The following is a 20,737-nucleotide window of genomic DNA, read 5'->3' on the forward strand; positions in this document are numbered from 1 at the left end:
GCAGATTAAAGGTGCAGGCAAATTATGATTATTAATAAATTCCTTAGGCAAAGAATCATAGTCAATCTGGGCCTTGCTAGTTGTGAAAGAAGCTGAGGTCTAAAGCTCCATCAGAGATTGTCAATCTCTCAACTGACTGTTCTTGACAAATCTAAATATGGATAGCATCCTGCAAAAATGGACTTGGTAGTTCTGCACTGTGAATTGATAACAAATAAAGAGGATTATAAACACTTTAAGTTCTCATATCACTTAAGCATCATTCTTCAAAACCCTTCTTGTCACATTTAATTTATTTTTTTTCTAGTATTAAATAGTGGTATTTAGATAAACACTCTCACAATAGAGAGGAGACCTTGTAAAAGACTGGGCAAAATTTGGCTCTCAGTGAGACTCATACAAATACTTTTAGTTCTTTCCTTATTGATTTTAGGCATTTATCTGACACTTATCTCTGTAGAATCTGAACATGTCACTAATCTGAATGAATTTACCTTCACAACACTGCTGAGAAATAAAAAATTATTATCCCTGTTTTACAGGTGAATAAACCGAGGTACAGTGAGGTAAGTTACTTGCCCAAGATAATATGGAAGGTCTGTAGCAGAGCAGGGAAAAGAACCCGGATCTTCTTACTCCAAGTCCCATTTCAGCCACCCTCCTTCATGAACCAAGTTCTGATCCTGGAGTCATTAGGTTTGCATAGAAATAACTGAAGGCAGAATTTGGCCAAATATGGGTAAATCTTATGCAACTCTTGGAAAATGTAGAGGAACCCCAGTAATAACAGTACCCATCTATCTAAGGTACTTATATAAAATGGCTATCATTTTGTTATTGAAGCGCCAAACAAAATTGTGAAGAACTATAAAAGTCTAGAACAACAATCATTTACTCTCTTGGCTCTCCTGGGTTTGTGAATTTCTGTATGAAAGAATTTTTTAAAAAATATTTCCTAAAGTGTGTTATTCCTGGGGAAAGGCTTTATTGAAAAGGTGTGTCTGACACTCACACTGACGGAACAGAGTCTGGTATCTTGTGTCCGGGGTTCCATAGTTGGGGACCTGCCACAAAGAACACTACTCCTGGCAGTCTAAATGAGTCTCTCTCCATCTGTGTTGATTTTGTGAAGTGCAGTTGAAGGGTCACAGAAAGTGGGCAGTTTCTGAGTATGCTAAGCCTCAGTCTATTATGGTCTTTGTCAATTAACACCAGGGGTTTGAATTTTGTTCTGAAGCGAAGAGGGGGAGTCAGCGTAGCTCATGAAGCTCAGGTCTGAAATGTTCACTACCGCCTTTCTTTTTGGGTTGTCTTTAGCAGAGAAGTAACTTTTTGTTCTTGTTAACTCCCCCCCCATTCAGACATGTAGGGCAGTGCATGAGTTAGCTTGCCTGGCTGTTTGCTTACTTGGTGTGTCCCTACTGAGGATTATGAGGTGCGCTGCTGAGCAATGTACCATTGTGGTGGAGGCTGTGTTCTTAGCATTTGGCATGTTTTGTCTTCAACAAAATCCTATATAAGGGTATTTATTATTAACAATATCTATAATGTTAACTTTCATGTAAAAATTAGGCTGTGTCCATAATGGGTTTAATCCAGTTCCCATTGAAGCCAATGAGAGAGCTGGGTTCAGTGAAAGCAGGATAAGGACCAAGGGCCAGGTGTTCAAAAGTATTTAGGTGCCTAAAGATGCAGATAGGCACCTAGAGAGATTTTCAAAAGCATCTAGGCACCTAACTCCCATTGATATGAGCTTGTTGCTACTACCAATTTTAAATGTTGTGGCAGCTGCATTGTTCTAGCCTGCTATCCCTGACCAGAAGAGACAGGGATTTTTATTTTATTTTTTGTTTTGTCTGAGAACTGCATTAGCCAAATCCTTCTATGGGTAGTCTGTAATCCCTGTCTACATTGGTCAAGGAAACCTTGCTAGCAATTACCACGCTGAAATATGGTGGTGACTGTTACAGTTCTGATTCCAGAGAGGACAGAGTTTTAGTGGAATCATTTGACTAGTCATCTGTTCATTTCCTTTCTTTTGTCCCTGTGAGCTAGTGGAATAGCTCATCAGGAAAAAAAATAGAAAAATGTATTTGTGGTTCAGCAAGATCTCCTCGAGATTAAAATACTATATTAAAAGAACATGGAAATTTGTCCAGGACTGGGACCCCAAGGTAGAGCCTGGCCATCCCAAAACCATTTTCCCCCTCTGTCTCCTAGACAGTCATTCTTAGAACCATTCCTCTGAACTTCTAAACTGAAGTTCACCAGGAGCTAGGTAGTGCCCTTCACTGGGTCACAGTCTATTTGTCAGATCAGTCAGAACAAAGCACTAGTTTGAATGCCCTTTTGTACGTCTGTAAGTTACATTTTTACCCTGAGAAATATTGATTTTTCTTTCATTATTTACTGATAATTGCATTTGCAGTTAGTGTAGTGTGAACTATGGTCAGCACATGGACACTGCTGGCTTTGGGTATACGGTCCATCATGTGCAGAGTGTGTGAAATAATTTCAGTTGAGAAATATGAAAATTGAGGTCTGGGGTAAAACAAGCCATTGGAAATGTCTCAAGAAACAGTCGCTAGTGGGAATGAATTGATAAAAGGAAGTGAGATGGCCAAAACGCTTTTTCTTGTCTCTATTAGTGGGTGGAACTGGTCTGGCATAAGAGAACACGAAGAAACCAACTGAACAGGTATGAAATTATCATTCCTGTTGTATGGCAAACTTGCTGTGTTGGGTTCTACATGCAGCCATTGTAGACTAACCCGCCCTGGTGATTCAGTCTAGACAAATGTTCATTACAGGTGATGGGGATGGATCACTTTGCCCAATTAGTGTCTTCCTGAGCAATACAAAAAAATCAGTCAGAACTATTATGAGTAATGTCCTCTGGAAAAAAACATGTCTCTCTTCAGCAGCATAAACATTTGAGCTGTAGAGTGCCTGGCCTGATCTAGTATCGGAGGACCTGGAGAAACCAAACTAACAAATACCTTTCTCCAGTCTCCTCCTGTTCCTGCACAGGTCAGTGGGAACTTCAGCAGCTATACTTAGCATGCAAACCAAAACAGATGTGAGTAACAATTAATATGGTAAACCTAAATGACTGTTTTCTGAGTAGCAGCCATGTTAGTCTGTATTCGCAAAAAGACAAGGAGGACTTATGGCACCTTGGAGACTAACACATAAATAGGTTAGTCTCTAAGGTGCCACAAGTCCTCCTTGTCTAAATGACTGTGACATCCATTGTAAGCTGCTACTTCAGTTCAATAGTAACAGAAGGAAGTGTATAGTGATACTCATATGTTTGCCCTTTACAATTCTAACGGACAAAAACTGCTCTCTTGGACCAAGATGTAGATTACTAGCTGTAACAGAATGGACCTTAGCTGAGGTTTCTGATTAAAATCTCAAAAGTCTCTGAGACTCAGAGCCTGTATATAAGCCACTAAGTCCTACTTTGGGTGTCCAAACAGAACAGTCAGATTATCATAAGAACATGAGAATGGCCATATTAGGTCAGACTAATGGTCCATCTAGCTCAGTATCCTGTCTTCTGATAGTGGGCGGTGCCAGATGCTACAGAGGGTATGAACAAAATGGCAATTATCAAGTGATCTGCCAGTCAGAAGGTTAGGGTTAGGGTTACCCAGAGCATGGGATTGCGTCAGTTACCTTCTTGGCTAACATGAACTTACCTAATTCTTTTTTTAACCCAATTATAGTTGTGGCCTTCACAACATTCCCCAGCAATGAGTTCCAGAGATGGATTGTCATTGTGTGAAGAAGTACTTCCTTATGTTTATTTTAAACCTGTTGCCTTTTAATTTCATTGTGTGACTCCTGGTCCTTGTGTTATGTGAAGGGGTAAATAACATTTCCTTCTTCATTTTCTCCACACCATTTATGATTTTATAGATCTCTCTCATATCCCCCCTTAGTCATCTCTTTTGTAAATTGAATAGTCCCAGTCTTTTTTAATGTCTTCTCATATGGAAGTTGTTCCATACCCCTAATACTTTTTTGCCCTTCCCTGTATTTTTTCCAATTCTAATATGTCTTTTTAGAGATGGGGCAACCAGAACTGCATTCAGTATTTAAGGTGTGGGCGTATACTGAATTTATACAGTGGGATTGTGATATTTTCTGTCTTATGATCTATCCCTTTCCTAATGGTTCCTAACATTCTGTTAGCTTTTCTGACTGCCACTGCACCCTGAGCAGATGATTTCAGAGAACCATCCCTGATGACTTCTAGATCTCATTCTTGAGTGATAACAGCTAATTTAGACCCATTCATTTTATCTGTATAGCTCAGATTATGTTTTCCAATGTGCATTATTTTGCAATTATCGCCACTGAATTTCATCTGCCATTTTGTTGCCCAGTCACCCAGTTTTGTGATATCCCTTTGTAACGCTTTGCAGTCAGCTTTGGCCTTCAGTATATTGAGTAATTTTGTATTGTTGGCAAACTTTGCCACCTCACTGTTTACCCCCTTTTCCAGATCATTTATGAGTTTGTTGAACAGCACTGGTCCCAGTACAGATCCTTGGGGGACCCTGCTATCTATCTCTCTCGTCTGTGAAAACAGACCTTTATTCCGATCCTTTTTTCCAGTCTTTTAACCAGTTACTGATCCACGAGAGGACCTTCCCTCTTATCCCATGACAGATTACTTTGCTTAAGAGCTTTCGGTATGGGACCTTGTCAAAGGCTTTCTGAAAATCCAAGTACACTATTTCAACTGGATCACCCTTGTCCACATGCTTGTTGACCACCTCAGACAATTCTAATAGATTGGTGAGGCATGATTTCCCTTTACAAAAGTCACATTGAATCTTCCGCAACATATCTTGTCTGATAATTCTCTTCTATAGTGTTAACCAATTTGCTTGGTACTGAAGTTAGGCTTACTGGCCTGTAATTGCCAGGATCTCTGCTGGAGCCTTTTTTTAAAACTGGTGTTAATTAGTTATCCTTCAGCCACTTGGTACAGGTGATAGGTTACATGTCACAGTTAATAGGTCTGCAGATTCATATTTGAGTTCCTTCAGAACACTTGGGTGAATACCATCTAGTCCTGGTGAGTTACTACTATTAATTGATCAATTTGTTCCAAAATCTCCTCTACTACACCTCATTCTGGGACAGATCCTCAGATATGTCACCTAAAAAAGAATGACTCAGGTATAGGAATCTCCCTCACATCCTCTGCAGTGAAGATTGATGCAAAAAATTCATTTAGCTTCTCACAATGCCATTGTCTTTGAGTGCTCTTTCAGCACCTCCATCATCCAGTGGCCCCACTGATTGTTTGGCAGGTTTCTTGCTTCTGACATACTTAACATTTTTTGTTGTTGTTAGTTTTTGTGTCTTTTGCTAGTTGCTCTTTAAATTCTTTTTTGGCCTGCCTAATTATACTTTTACACTTGATTTGTCAGAGTTTATGCTCCTTTCCTATTTTCTTCAGTGGGATTTGAATTCAAACTTCAAAGGATTTTTTTCTTTGCCTCTGCCTCTTTTACTCTGTTTAGCCCTGGTGGCATTCTTTTTTGGTCTTCTGTATTTTTTTATGGTATACATTTAGTTTGAGCCTCTATTATGGTGTTTTAAAATAGTCTCCATGCATTTCACTCTTGTGACTATTCCTTTTAATTTCTGTTTAACTAGCTTTCTCATTTTTGTGCAGTTCCCCACCCCACTGTGGTGAGTTTCTTCCCCCATGTTAAATTTAATTACATTATGATTGCTATTACTGAGTGTTATTCAGCTTCCGACTCTGAATGGAACCCTAAAATAATCCTAAACACAGTCTTCATGGTGAGACAGAGGCCATATGAGGATTCTGCCAGACTCATATGAAGAGGGGAAATCACTTGCAAAGAATGTGTGGCACTGGTTTGAGAACTTTTTTTTTATTATGTTGAAAAAACATACTTAAGAGGCTCTACATGACAAAGGAAGAACCCTCTTGGCTGAAGAGATAAAGCATATGGAACATTAACAGAGGAAGAATAAACAGTATTAGAATTTTTTGCCTTATAGCAGCATTTATCAAGGTGTAGAATCCATCACTTGAATAATTTTAAACTAGATGGGACTGAACAGTTGAGAACGCAGTGGAAAGAACTCTTGCACTGGCTGGGGGAAGACTAGGTGAGCTAATAGATCTTCCCATCACTGATTCCCAATAATTCTGTAAAAAAGAAAAAATAGCAATACAGCTAAACAGCCAATCATGCCTAACTTTCCTACACTGAGCTAGAGCTTCTTCCACATGGTGCAGGCAGAAAAAAAATGAACTAGCTAGGAACTCTGCTTTCTCTTGTTCATATCTGCTAGGGGGAGGAACCAAACACATTAATCTGCACTGCTATAAAAGGATCCAGTCCCCTTTGTTGAGAGCACATTCATAGCGCATACTGTTAACACTTAACCGATAAAATGAATGTTTTTGTGTTTAAAATGAATTTTAGACTTTTTTGTCTTTTTATTTGAAAATAGAGAATTTAGTGCTGGTGATGAAAAGTGTTGCATTTGCAGCTCTTGAGACCTAAGTCTCCACCAAACTGATACAACACAGGCAGGGACATCTTCTCCAAACTTCCTCCTGAAAATGTGCCTCAACCCTGACCAGGAATTCTAGTCATGAAAGCATAGCTAAAGTCGGCCTCTCTTCTGAAACTGCCAACAAAGATGGCTGCTCTCATGTAGTTCTCCAGGAATGGACTGAGTCTACCCACTCATTTCACCCAGGCCACTAAACAGCCTTCAGATACTAACAATTTTGTCTGGTGCAAAACTTGACTTGTGACTTAGAGGGGAAAAGCTCTATACCTCATTACCAATTTCCTGAAAAAGTCAAAATCCCTGTATCCTTCCTCTCACAACTGTATGCTTTACTCTGCTAATTACATGTCACTTTATTAGGAAGCTGAAGCAAGGAGCATAGTTGATGCTAATGAAGTGCTATGTTTGAATCTCCTCACTATTTTTAGACCTGAATATCTTCAGCACTTTTGACTGGGGGGCTAGGACTTTAGATTTCTCTAGTTTCTTCTGTGGGCCACGCTGTTAGTATAAAGCAGTGACTCAGCTAGTCAGGACAGTAGAATTGTTTACATGTTCAAAATAGTGAACACAAAAGCAGCTCTTTAGTTGACAGAAGTATTGTGAAGGTGATGGTAGTGGTGAATGTAATATTTTAGCTTTTAAAGATCTTTCCAAATATTTAAATCCTTTCTCTGTCAGTAATTTGGAGGGTGTTTTTATTTCCTATTTTTTCTATTCCTGGAGTGTCTCAGAAACATCAAACATTAAAATAATTTTCCAATAGCTTTAAAATGACAAAGATTAAAATAGATTTTGATAAAGTAAAATTGGATTCGTAGTCTACATGCTGCACCACCTTATTAGAGCTCAAGGAGCTACAGTCTATTCCATTTTATGTAGTAAAGAATGAGGGGGCCTATCTGGAGATCTAAGAATGGAGTAAGAGCCAGGTTCTGTCTCTAATGCTTTCCATTGCTTTGAGTGTAACATATCCTCTCTTCCTCTATTTTGCCATCTGTTAACGGGGATAATGTCCAGCTGTTCCCCAGGAAATGTTAGAATTGTTTAAAAAGTACGTTCAAGATAAATGCTAAGTATCACCATACACATTAGGCACTTAAATACAATAGTGATGGTTGCTTTAGAACTGCCTAAGAAAATTAGATATGTGTGGTCATCAGCTGAGCAAAGAGTGAGTATGATTCAGTTATAGCAATTTTTCCCATATAAAACATTTTTGTGAAAAAAATTAAAATTGCTACTACAGTTTCCCAGATATTTCCTAAGAATTTATCAACACAGTCTGAACACTGTATTCTCAATCTCGAGACATTGGAGGATCATACTCAATATTTCTGGATGTGAAAGAATCAGAACATTGCTTGCACCTGACTTGTCTTATGAGGACTCTCCCCGAGGGAGAGTTTTTCCCCATTGTTCGGATTTATTTTACTTGAGCAAATTTAGGGCATATTGAAGTTCTTCCATGCCAGTGGTTCCCAAACTGGGGTTTGTTAACCCTGGGGGTTCGTGAAATGTTACAGGGGGTTCTCGTGAAAAAATTCCCTAATGGTGGACAGAGCTGTCCCTAGGGACCCCGGGCAGCCCGGGACTAGCAGCCCGGAGCCCCTGGACTTCCAAGAGCTAAGCAGATTAAAGCAAGCATATCTATCCCACTGAGGAGATTTAAACTTAAAGACTCCTTATAAGAAAGGCAAAGGGAGGTGGATATTTTTTGCTGTTTTTAAAATGAAACAGGCAGCTAGTATTGCTTTTAAAATTATGATGAAGAACAAGTTTAAGCTTTGTAGTAACATGCATGATTTGCCTGGACTGCTCAAGACCTGCATGTTTGTGTAGGAGGAATTCTTGATTTGAGCTCTTTTTAAATTCCTGCATGTTGTTTCACATCTGATACTCCTTGATGAAAGCTAGGAGCCTTGTCTTATAACAGGCTTATTCAAAGTGATACAAGCGACAGAAGTGAGATCTTGGAAGAGTGTTACCATTTTCATAAGGTAAGAAAGACACTGTCATGAGGAGAAAATCCCTGGAAATGTTCATTTTTAGGAGGGGGTTCGCGACACTTGACATTTTAGTGAAAGGGGTTCGCAGATTGATAAAGTTTGTGAACCACTGTTCCATGCTAATGACCATATGCTTCCCTTTGCCCCTTGCACATAACTTCAATAGGAGTTCTATCTGAATCACTGAAGAACCTGATCCTAGAAAGGTAAGAGTCACTTTACAATTTGTGATGGACAACAGGATTTAAGTGAGATTTTATTATTTTAAAGGTAGATAGGGTTGTGGGTTTTTTCCTCAATCTTGTCAAATATTGTCATATGACCGTTCCTCAGTTATTTTAAGAAAATGCTGAATATACCCCAACACACACCTCAACTACCCACATACCTTGATGAGTCACTGACAAAGAGCGCATCTAGTACACACTGATTGTGACAGGCAGGTTAAAAGAAGAATGGGACAAATGAGAGAAAATTATATATAGATGTTCTCGAACAGTGGTTTTTGACCTTTCTTCATTTGTGGACCCATCAAATATTTTGAATGGAGGTACGGACCCCTTTGGAATCTTAGACATAGTCTGCAGACCTCCCAGGAGTCCGTAGACCACAGGTTGAAAACCACTGCTCTAGAGCTAATGTAAGAGCTAATGTAGAATAATATTTGATATTTTCGAGACATCAGGAATAGATAACACACAGGTCAACCTGCAACACTGAGTGACAGGACCTATAATGTTTATGGGCCCCACCTGCTTAAGGCTGGTTGAAAACTGCTCATCAACTCCCCCTGCTGTACAATGTACTTCATACATATGATCAGTAGCACTGAGCCCTATGCCAATACTAACTAAAGAAAAACAACATCCATTAAGTAGGAAAGCCAACTACGCAGGCATTTCTGCAAAAGGTATTTGAAAGTGAGCATTTTTTCTCTGTAATTGGGCAGAAGGTTGATTGCGAATCTGTGTACACAACTGTGATTTTTGAGAGGAGAGAACTATTTATATTACTAATGCCATCCTCTTCCAGATATTTCTGTGCAATTTGAGATGGAAAACTGGAACCAATCAGGGTTGACCTTTCTTCATTTTAGAGCAATTTGCTCCTGTTAATGGACAAAGAGTGAATCTCCCCTTAAGTACAGATGATGTGCATACATTCATAGGAACCCAGAATTCTAGGTATTTGTAGAATAATGTATCAGGTTTCAAAATAAACTCAGAGATATGCTTATGAGCAGAGAGTCCTCTTTGCTCAGGCTAATGAAGCAATATCCCATACTGGGGCCAGGAGGGAACAGGGAGAAAGTATAGGATTTTAGAAGAGCTGGCATGTTAGGAAGTTGGTCAGGATAATGGTGCTACTTGGGCAGTTTACGTTTTGCAGGATTCCACTTGGATAGGATATCCTGTTTTAAATGTGTAGTATCTAGCTGTTGTGGCCTGCAAGAAAACTGGTATAATTTGTTTTGAGATTTCTACAGTGACTGGTGAATGAAAGCTGCATTTTTCAAATCCTAGCTGAACAAAGCTGCAGGAAAACTTAAAATGCTGGTGAATTATGTAGCAGTGGCTTGGAAGGGGCTCTGGTTATTCAGTTAAGGATACCTGAAGCCTTGGTCAAAGGCTAAGAGCTTTTCTACATAAAGAAGTTTACTGGTATGAGTGTCCTTAGTGGGAGCTTGTAATAAATCAGTAAACTTCCCTATGTGGACAGATCCTCAGACGAGTCATTTGTATTTAAAAAGAAGACAGCTAAAATTTAACTGCTCATTTATCTTACGTGTACTAAAACATGTTGCTTGTTAGTGGAAAGAAGGTGCCTACGTCAAGGCAAATGGGAGGTTCTATGCGGAGTAGAAGTGCCACCTATGTTGTGGGGAGCCGAAATCCAGTTTCACTCAGAGGGCTGGGGCATAATTTTGTACTATGCAGAGCCATCAAGCCATAGATCCTCTCCTGTATTTAGGTGTAGTGTAGTAGGGCCTAGGAACCCTAGTCACAGGCTGGGCCCACTATACTAGGCACTGTAAAAATAACAAAACTCTCCCCCATCCCAGTGGGTAGAATATTGCCTTTGTCTTGTAACTCAGTAATTTGTTCACTTACTATTATTACATTCAACTTTGCTCAGTGGAAGATCATACTATTAGGGCCCTCACTATTTCTGCCTCTTCCACCTCTCCCTTTCCTACAGCAACTCCCAGCTCATGTTCCATCAGCTAAAATGATCAGCAATGAAATAATGAATGTTGCTGACTCTGGAAGAAATCACTGCATTGCTTCACTTGGGTCACATATGAAGTTATTTTTGCAATGATGTGGGCTGTTTTTTTTTTTTTTTAATATAAAAGATTTTCTAAAATTTTGCAGCAATCTGAATGTTATAAAGGCAATAAAAATACACTGAGTGGGCTGCTATCTTGTCTATTGCTCAGGAATTTGACAGCAGTGGATTAAACTGTATTCTGATAGATGCCAAGGTGTACATTTTTAGACTACTTTGTCCTTATGTAGCATATTGCAGTGGCAGATTTTTAAGAGCTCCATCTACCTTGGCCAGTGAGCAAGACATGCCTAATGGTCCAATGCTGCAAGATTCCAAGCACTTATGTGCTTAACTGAACACCTCAGTAGGCCTACTGACTTCTGTGGGACTACTTGCATGCTTAAGTGGTTTGTTGGATCAGGACCAGAGCGCTCAGCACCTTGCAGGATCAAGCTCTTGTACGTGAACAAATGGAAGCACGAGGCTTAGGTGATTTGTCAAAACACCCCCAGCAAGTCTGTCAGAGCCAGAAACTGAAACAGGACTTTACTCCCACATCACCAGTAAGGAAGTTCAATGTTAGTGAAAGCAGAAATACCAGGGGAGTCACACATACACATGTGAACATTAAAAAGTTAATAGTTATGGATAGAATAGTTATGGAAAGTTTCCTGTCAAGAAAGACACTTTATGTCTTTATTTATGGCAGGACATGGAAAAATATAAGAACACTGACTAAAAATCCTGAAAAAGTTTACCCCAATTTGTCACTACTACTAGCCAAAAGCCGTAAGGACCTGTAGAGGATATCCTTCCCAAGTAGTGTGAGCACCAAGCCTAGCACTCTTATCGTTTGGATTTTAAATGGGACTAATGGTTTTAACAGTGCATTTCTGAAAGCTGTCACTTGCTCATGTCATGTAAGAAACACCATCTGTTCAAAATGCAGGGCCACATTCCTCAAAATAGCACAACTTAAAACCACTAGCAATTTTCTTATTCAATCCAAACTCTGTTAAGATATGTACATTACAAAGCTAATTATAACTGGAATCAGACAAACCCCAGTTTTTTCCCCAATTTTAATGTGTTTTCAGAAAATTTAGAACACCAATTTGTGAGGATAAACTCCATTGGAGAGAGAAAATACAGAACGCAGGTAGCCACGGAGCTGAGGCACCTTCTTGATTATTGGCAGAATTTGAGAGTCCACTGTCTTCTGATCTGCCTTGCGTTGTTCTGTTATCTCATATTTCTAAAGAACAAAATTAAGAGAGAGTTAAAATACTACAGAGGTTTAGACACAGTTGGTTATCCCTACAGAGCTAAGGCTGGCTTCTTGCTTCCTGCCATGCCAAGGGCTTTTTCACTGAGTAAGCATTTCTCAGCATTCACTTGGAATTTTCCTTTCCAGGGAACAAAAAAACCCAACCAAAAATAGTTCTATCAGGGCCACGGGACTCAAGTCACCTCCAGTAGATAATTAAAGCTGTTTGAGTTTACACAACTGATAAGAGTTTATCTAAAAGAATAGGAATAGACCTTAGCTAAAAGAGCTGTTGCTAAATTTTATCAGCTGATGCAAACGGAGCCCCTAAAATCACAATACATGGAACACTTATGGACAAGAGACCACAGAATGCACATTAAGAAAATTCAGGGCTATTTTATGACTCCGTTTACAGTACACGATTGAGTCCATGCACACTGGAGACGCTGCTTTAAGAAGCTGTGTTCAAGCACCTCCTCAGTATGGAGTTATTTTGATAAACAGCAACATTTTAAGATGTCATTCCCCCAGTGTTAGACACACACACGGGGGGGGGGGGGGGGGGGCGGCGCGGCGGGAGGTAATATCTGTAAAGCACTATATCTTGAAAGTCTGTCTCCTTCACCAACAGAAGTTGGTCTTAAAAAAAAAAAAACAAGGATATTACCTCACTCACTTTGTCTCGAATATCCTGTGACCAACACAGCTGTTGTCAGATTCATGCATTTTAGTGGATTTGACCTTGCTTTCTTTTAAAATGTTCTTAAAAATTCTTAAATATTACATTTGTTTCCTTACTTCTTTCTCAGTGTCAAAGATCTCGCCTTCTTGATGTTTGGGCTTACGCAGCCTCTTCTTCTTAAAGTACGCATCAGTGAGATGTTTTGGAAGTTTCACCCCAGAGATATCAACCTTGGTAGACGTGGCAATAACGAATTTCTGGTGAGTTCTGCGCAGAGGGACACGATTGATAGCCAAGGGTCCTGGTGGCATAAAAAAAATACTCAGGAGTTGCAATGTCAGCTTATCACTGGAGAAATAGTACTCCCTTTCTAGTTTGTGTCTTTAGCTACAATAAAAGGAAGGTCACTTTCCATTAGGATGATTAGTTTGAAGTGATGGTCTTCTTGCAGAGGACAGTTGGCTTCACTTACTAAAATCCGAACTAATAAATAAAATTAGGAGACGCCTTTCTCAAGGCTTCTGATAATGCTAAGAGTTTCCTTGCATTGTCAGTATTTCCAGGTGTTAAAGCACAGTGATACTTTATTAAAAAATGTGTTCTTTAATGTTAAACTTTTCGAATCTCTCAGTAGCTCCACAAGGCTTAACTGCAAGTTATTGTTACTGCCAATGATGTGCCCTCTTTTTCTAAAGGAAGGGCACTTCACTCCCTTTCTCAGATTTCCAGTGCTATCCAGTGTTTCTAGAACTGGAAGACTGAATGATATCAGAACTTAAACAGTCATATCACAGGTACCTCAGGCTAGTCAGAAAAATGTCTATTCACAGACAAAGGGTTTGGTGTTATTAGGGAAGTACAACAATGCCAATCATGGTAGAGTCTGAAGACAGACTTACAATGAATTCAACAGGAATTAAACAGACTTTATTCACTCAAGTTTCTTACCTGTTACCAGCAACAGACCACTAGCAAGCTGCTTCAGGAAGACCACACGCTGAAAACCAAACACAATAGGACATTAGTCTCAGACAGCAAAGCTAAATGCAGTTTGATGTCTGGGAAAATATCAGGAGCTGATTTTTGTACAAAAAATTTCAAAGGAGGAGACACACACTTTAGCCAGAAAGGCGAACGGCAGAACAGTACCAAATCCACAACACTGTAGAACAAAAACTATTCTGACAGGACCATTTCCAATGGCTAAGGAAACCAAACCAGAAACGTAAGTAGTTGGACTATGTTTAATTGTCTAGAACAGAACAGGAACTGGCTTGGGACCCAACAACTGCATTCCTAAGCAGCCCCTTTTGTAAGTTATATGGGTTTACATTGGGCAAAGTCTAGCAATCAATCAGCTGCAAGTCCCTCCAATTCTTCACCTATCACAGAGGTATAAGAAAGGCGTGGGCTACACTTCAATTTATAAATTGATGTACCTATGTCAGTCAGGGGTGTGGGGAAAACCGCCGCCCCTACCACTGACTGAAAAACTCCTTCTGTTGGTGTATGCTGCATTTACAATAGGGGGCTCTGCCATCAGAGGCTCTGTAGAGTATACAGAAACGTCTTCAAAATATTGGTAGAGCAGATGTGGCATGGAAGGGTATATGAAAGACAATTCTCCTGTACCTTGCCTCTGTGGCGACCAGTGAGAATGATCAGAACAGTTCCTGGAGTAATAGAAGCCCGCAGTTTCCTCTTGTGTTGGCAGAAGGGCTTTTTGCCATGACTCAAGAGCTTGCGAGGAACATCTTCAGTTGGGTAATATCTAGGCTAGAGAAAAAGCAGCAAATTATTAGCCAGAACCGCACTTTTACTATTCCATCAGTGAACTTAGTGAAAACAGTTTAATCTGAGTTTTGATCCTTCTGCTTTTAGCGGATGCAACACCTCTTCTCTCATGGGAAGACTATCTTTCCTAAAAGGCCATTTCCACCCTATCCCCCTTTAGATTTTGTGTTTCTCTGTTGTGCCCAGGATTCACTTTGCTGCAGGCTAGCCTCTTATAGAAACTGGCACTTCTAAGTGATACATATTAGGTACACAATGTTGCATTTTGCATCAGATAGCTAATCAGTTACACAGCATAGAAAAAAATAAAAGTATGTTATTTGTGATTGTGTTTACAATTCACTAGAGAATAAATGCCAGACTGTGCCCTACTGTGCTCCTCATTCATAGGCCTATGCCCATTCAAACAATGAACCTAGTCCATCATGGAGGGTGTCAGGGTATTCCCATGGAAATCTCCTTAATGCTGCATGTAGTAGTCTCCCTTACATGTCAACAGGCAATTAGCCCAGTAATATACACCCAGAAGCCAACGGTACACATTCTCTGATTCAGGCCATGTCTACACTGCCCCACAGAGGTGTGAATAGCAGTGCTGTAGCTCCCCCATGTGAACACTGTGGGTGTGAACTAAAAGGTTCCTAGTTTGCCTAGAACAGCTGCTCCCCAGCTTTATTGTTAAGTGTACCACCTTCTTTTTAATAAAAAAATTATTGTGAAGTAAATGTATGGGGCATCAAGCTCCCATAGCATCAGTGCCGCACACACCAGTTAGGGAACACCTGTTCACAAAAGCCACAGTAAATATAAACGTGATGTGCATCTCTCTTTAAAAGCAAGACTCTTACTCCCCACCCCACTTCTTTTAACCCCCCCCCCAAACCTGATATATTAATGAGTCACTATCTTAAATGCAAGTATCTACATAACAATTTTACAGTGCTATACAGTCAATCTATAGTGGAGATTATACTGTCTCATAGCCCAGAAGTACATCAACAGCAGCACTCTCTATGGAAGTTTTTCATTACAAAATAGGAAGCATATTCTCTTGTCATCTATGTCAATGCAACTCTGTAACTCAGTGTTTAGCAGGAACAAAATTCTGCTTGTTCAATGTAGTTATTTTTCCCCCACTAATCTATTCTTACCATTTTACGAACTTTTACCACACGGTTGCCTCCATTCTTATCTCCCCCAACTGGTTTTGTGAGGGTAGCAGGTGCTTTCTCTCTTTTTTTCTTTTCTATCTATTAACAAAACAAACAAAAATTTCAAACAAGGTAACTTGTGAAACTTGAGACACAACATCATTAGTTAAACGTGGAAATTCATCCCCTTTATACCTTTGTTTCTGGCGCATCATACTTGCGCTTGTACATGGCTTTTCTGGCATACATTGCTGATCGGGAATATTTCCCAATTCCTCGGGCCAGCACTGGGTTACGGCTTGCATGGTGCTTTCTAGGCTTCTTTGCCTTCTTCTCACCTGCCTTCTTCTCGCCTGCCATCTACCAAATATCAAAATAAAGTATAAGTGATGTGCCACATCAAACAAAGAAACTGCAGAGAAAAAATGTAATGGCTGCAAAAAACAAAAGCAAATTATACTTAAAAAAAATCCATGGTGTTCCTACGGTGGTCCTGAGACTATTTGGCTATATTTACTGTACTATCTTTTGCATCAAAGCCACCTAATCTACATGGAGCCTAATCAAGATGCACAGGACACCACATCCACTACATCTCGCTTGTAACACAAGGCCACCTATATAGTAAATATAGGTGCTACAATTCAGATACCTGACCATGTCCAAAAGTACTAAAGCAGAGATCCCAGGTAAGAGGAAAATGCACATACAAGTTGGGGCTGCAACTGCATGACAGCCCATAGACTAGGGAAGTAAAGAGAGAGGGGCAACAGCCAGCTTCTCATGCCCAAGGCCATAGCAACATGGTGACTTGGGGCTTTTACATGCTCTATTTATACATGCTCTAGACAGAGTCCCCAACCTAGGCAAGGCTCCGACATGATTTATCGCAAGGAGAAGAGACTGGAGGCGAAAGAAGAATCCCCCTCCTCTCTGTGCCCACCACCCATACGATCTGCCTCCGGCTGGAGCGTCCTCATACGTTTCGGACCAAAGGGTTCAAGCCGGGCTAGGGCTGCACTTTACAGACTCCCAACCTCTGCTCCGGCCGAGTCTGGTCGGCGCCCGGGGAAAGGGGCTCCTAGGATCACCCCCCACCCGAGGCGCTTTTCAACCCACTGCGGCGGCTGCCGGATCCCCAGCCACACAGTCACCAGAGCGGGCCAACCGCGGCCTACACCCCCGGAGTCACCGGGGCCCGCGAACTCCGCACATACGTGCGCCCCCGCACGCATCCGGCCTCCCCGGAGCCACCGAGCCGGACCCGCGGGCCCTTCAGAGCCTCCTCAGGGCAGATGGCGGCAGATAGTAGTTACTGCTCCCCAGCAATAAGCGCCGCCACTCCGCCATTCTTACCTTCCTAGAAGGGAAAGGGAGCAATATCCGGGAACCCGGCTCTAAAGCGAGCCCAGCGTCTGACATCACCCCGTCCACTCCGGGGCACGCTGGGAGATGTAGTTTGTGGTCTCTAGCGGTTGCTGGCTGCCTGTAGGTTTCACTACGGAGCGGGGGAGGGTCAAGATCTGGGTCAAAGGGAGGACACTCTCGCCCTCTGGTTATAGAAGGGGGTAGTGGGATTTGGTCACGAGTGGGACTGACTGGATTCTATCTTGGCTGGGGTTGGAGAAGAAGGTATGTGATGTGTTGAGAAGTTACAGGGCTTATGGGTTCTGTTCTTGGTTCTGCAGATGACTTAACCCCCCTCTCTAATGTAGCAAACAGCTAAGTGTTTAACTTCATTACCTGGAACTTGTAAAAGTTAAGTTTGTGTTAATCTGCAGAATTGGGGCCTTGATTAATAATAAACCTACACCGATCAGCGTCATGGTTCCATAGAGTTTAGTTTACCAGTCTGTATATAGCCACTTCACAGAGTTGTATAAAGGTTACTTAAGGTGACACTATTGACTTGAAAAACACAATTGTAGACAAAAATTGTACCTATTATCTGTGACCCCAACTATAAATGAAAGTTTGTTTCTTTGAATTTTTGAGAGCATTTTTAATACAGTAAAGTATTTTGTAGATGGTTAGTTGCGGTTCCCCTCTCATGCAGTAGGGTGACTCCAGCGGGGGGAGTAGATGCCTCGTATTTTTGGAAGAGGATTTTTTTAAAAAATAGCACTGTTTAAAAAAGGATCTCGATCAGCAAACTGATTTTTAAAAAATACTCATTCAAATCAAGTTAACGTATCGCCTCAGATCGTGTTTGCAAAAGATTTAGATGAAAGGTGCTACTTTAAGTGCAAGGTGTTACCACGAGACATTTGAAATTGGATCCTGTGCATGCAGAGAGTTCTCAGAAGATGCACCTATGGGTGCACGCAGAGCTCCTCCAAAACATCCAGCCCTCGTCCCGCGCGGATCCCTCAGGCCAGCAGAACTCCCGGGACGAGGAAACGCAGCTATCAGCGCGTGCACGCAGGCCCCGCGTGCCCGCACTGCGCAGCCACCAGGGCTCCCGGCCGACGGGCGCGTGCGAGCTCGCGGCCCGCCCCCGCCGGCCCCGCCCCCGCCCATGGAGGCTGGGCCGGTCGCGGGCGGATGACGTCCGGGCAGGCTGCGCCGCGGTTCTGTGTCTCCGCGGCCTGGCTGCGGCTGCTTCTCACGCTTCCCTCCGGGTCCCCCCCAGGCCGCGTCCCGCCGGGGGAGGGCCCTTCCCCCCCGTGAGAGGCCGAGACTCGGGGGGACGGGCAGCTGCGGGCGCCGCGGGGGAAAATGACATCGCGGAGGTGAGGCGAGGGGGCCGGGGCCAGCTGCCCCTTTCACGGTGGGGGGCGGGGCCCCACCTTCCCCTGGAGCAAAGGGCCCGGCGGTGGGCGGCAGAGACTCCCCTGGGGCAGGCCGCGCCCCCCCTCCCCCTGGTGCGGGGCCGCTCTCTGCTGCGGTGAATTAAAGGGCAGCAGCCCAGCCCCCCTCCTCCCTTTCCCCCACTCCCCCCGGTGTCCTTTGGTGCAGGCAGGGGCCCTCCCCCTGCAGATCACGGTTTAATGTGCCCAGTGGCCCAGGAAACTGGCCGTCCGGCACTCCAGGCTATGGAGAATTCCTCCCGTGTGGCAGTGGGCATTAGCAACAGCTGCGTTACTGAGCGTGCGGATTTGGGAATTAAAACGTGAATCAGCTTCTAGAGTTATCAACTGCAGGCTCATGTTTTAGGTGGCCGATACGTTGTAGTTTAGCAGCGTACAATCTACTTCCAAATACCTGCAGGATTGCTGGATTTAGACTTTGAAAAACTCCGTTAAATTTGATTTTATTGCAGATGTGTGTGGTTTTCCCACATCTCATTTTTACTGTGTAGAAGACACTCGTTTATCCTTTGTCATTACGTTTTCCATTTATTTTCTTTTATTCTTTTTGGTCTGGTAATCTATCACAATAATTGAATTAAAGGAGCACTGTCAAGATAGAAATATCATATTTTAATTTTACTTGTATTTAATTCCTTTGATTATGAAAACTGACCCATCTTTTTAAAAATCTGTTTTGCTTTACACTGTCTGTTTACTTTTTCTTTTTCAGTTTACAATGATGAAGCTAGATTGTCAATTTCATTGTAGGGTTCTCTTCCTTCTTAACACTATATTATTGTGTCTGGATCTCCAGCAGCTGGGTAGATGTTTAAAGTGGGAGGGAAATTTAAAAATTGAAATGGGGGTTGGGGGTGGAATCTTAAGTATTTCTTTTCATATCAGTTTCAGTGACACTTTCCCACCCCCCTTTTAAAATAAAGCCTAAAATACATGTGCCTGCATTAGTTAGGTGCTCATCTTTGCTCTCTGTCTGACTCTTGAGAATTAGCCCTCTTAGCCCATTCAAAAGTTAAAGTTGAAAGGGGCTCATGAGAGAGAGTGAATAAAGATTAGAAATTTAGACAAACCAGTGAGCCTATAAGTAGGAATAATTAAACTAAAAGTCACCACTTTCCTTATCTGTCTAGTTTTGTCATCCAAAACTCAGTGGACTGAATGCATCCGATGAAGTGAGCTGTAGCTCACGAAAGCTTATGCTCAAATAAATTGGTTAGTCTCTAAGGTGCCACAAGTACTCCTTTTCTTTTTGCAAATACAGACTAACACGGCTGCTACTCTGAAAACTGTTAATGTAGTTCGTGATTCAAGAATGTCCTAAACCTTCTGAGTTCTGCAAAGAGGGCTTTTGTACAGTCATACCCTGGTTCTCCAGAATATTTCTTTATCTGAAACAAGGGCATGTTCCCTGTTATATAATACTCTTGGAAAAGGCCGCCTTCTTATCTGGTATCCCCATCGTCCTTGTTGTAAATGATGTTTGACTGTCCCTCGTTGGTTATCTTTCCACTAGGATTTTTGTCTTATTGTAAAATGCCAAGTAGAATGCTATATGACTGAAACTATTAAATCATGCTTTGGGGAACATGAAATCCTCTGTTCTCATTGTGGGCATAAATAGAATATGTTGCTATGTATTGATTTTTGATTGTATTATAGGCTCTTGGTCAGTTTTACACTAGGAATAACTCCTGTGACTGCTTAGAACAGAGTTAGAAAAGGAAAGAAAAAAAAATCTAAAATACATTCCATTCCTATGAAAGGAAACATAAGTGAAAATCCTCTATAGGGTTTATATTACTCCTGTCTGTGTCTATGCAATCCTCTCTGCTTTCCCACCAGTGTTGGAAAGGATGTGGCCAGCATGGTTCAAAAGCGCAAATGTGGTGGCAGTATGCCAAATGAGGTTATCCTGATCACCGGTCCGGAACCATTTAACACAGATCGCTAACACCCCCATTTCTTTCTATTTGGGGTGGTTGACAAATGCATCTTCCTACTCAAAGCCAAAAATACAAGAGTGAGAGAGCAGGAGAACCAGTTACCATTAGAACAGAAGTTATAACGTGTGCAAAAACTTGGTCACTTTCCTGCATGTACCTTTTTTGGTCCCAAACCCCAGCTTTGGTGGGCTACAGGAAGAAAGATCCTCCTTTTATAATCTTACATGA

At 41.6% G+C, this 20,737-nt stretch overlaps 2 protein-coding genes across 4 annotated transcripts in view; one reads left to right on the forward strand and one right to left on the reverse strand.

Annotated features, from left to right (window-relative positions):
• Window positions 1–5,905: 5,905 nt before the first annotated feature.
• Window positions 5,906–17,189, reverse strand: RPL6 (ribosomal protein L6). Of its 3 annotated transcripts, none has more exons than XM_077834717.1 (7): window positions 17,113–17,189; window positions 15,952–16,116; window positions 15,757–15,855; window positions 14,444–14,587; window positions 13,760–13,808; window positions 12,928–13,112; window positions 5,906–12,114 (listed from the first exon to the last, which is right to left on the reverse strand). In XM_077834717.1, exons 1-7 carry the CDS (start codon window positions 17,176–17,178, stop codon window positions 11,962–11,964), a joined length of 861 nt encoding a protein of 286 aa, XP_077690843.1. In that variant the 5' UTR covers window positions 17,179–17,189; the 3' UTR covers window positions 5,906–11,961. The 3 variants fall into 3 exon arrangements, with proteins under 3 accessions (XP_077690843.1, XP_077690844.1, XP_077690842.1); XM_077834718.1 differs by lacking the exon at window positions 17,113–17,189 and adding an exon at window positions 16,974–17,006; XM_077834716.1 differs by lacking the exon at window positions 17,113–17,189 and adding an exon at window positions 16,911–17,006.
• A 1,124-nt stretch (window positions 17,190–18,313) lies between these two features.
• PTPN11 (protein tyrosine phosphatase non-receptor type 11) overlaps window positions 18,314–20,737 on the forward strand; it is a 41,682-nt gene continuing 39,258 nt past the window's right edge. Inside the window, exon 1 of the mRNA XM_077834648.1 lies at window positions 18,314–18,488. Within this exon, the coding sequence (XP_077690774.1) occupies window positions 18,475–18,488 (14 nt within the window). The 5' untranslated portion in view covers window positions 18,314–18,474. The remainder of the gene's footprint in view (window positions 18,489–20,737) is intronic.

This window comes from Eretmochelys imbricata, chromosome 15 (genome assembly GCF_965152235.1).
Source record: "Eretmochelys imbricata isolate rEreImb1 chromosome 15, rEreImb1.hap1, whole genome shotgun sequence".
NCBI lineage: Eukaryota > Metazoa > Chordata > Testudines > Cheloniidae > Eretmochelys > Eretmochelys imbricata.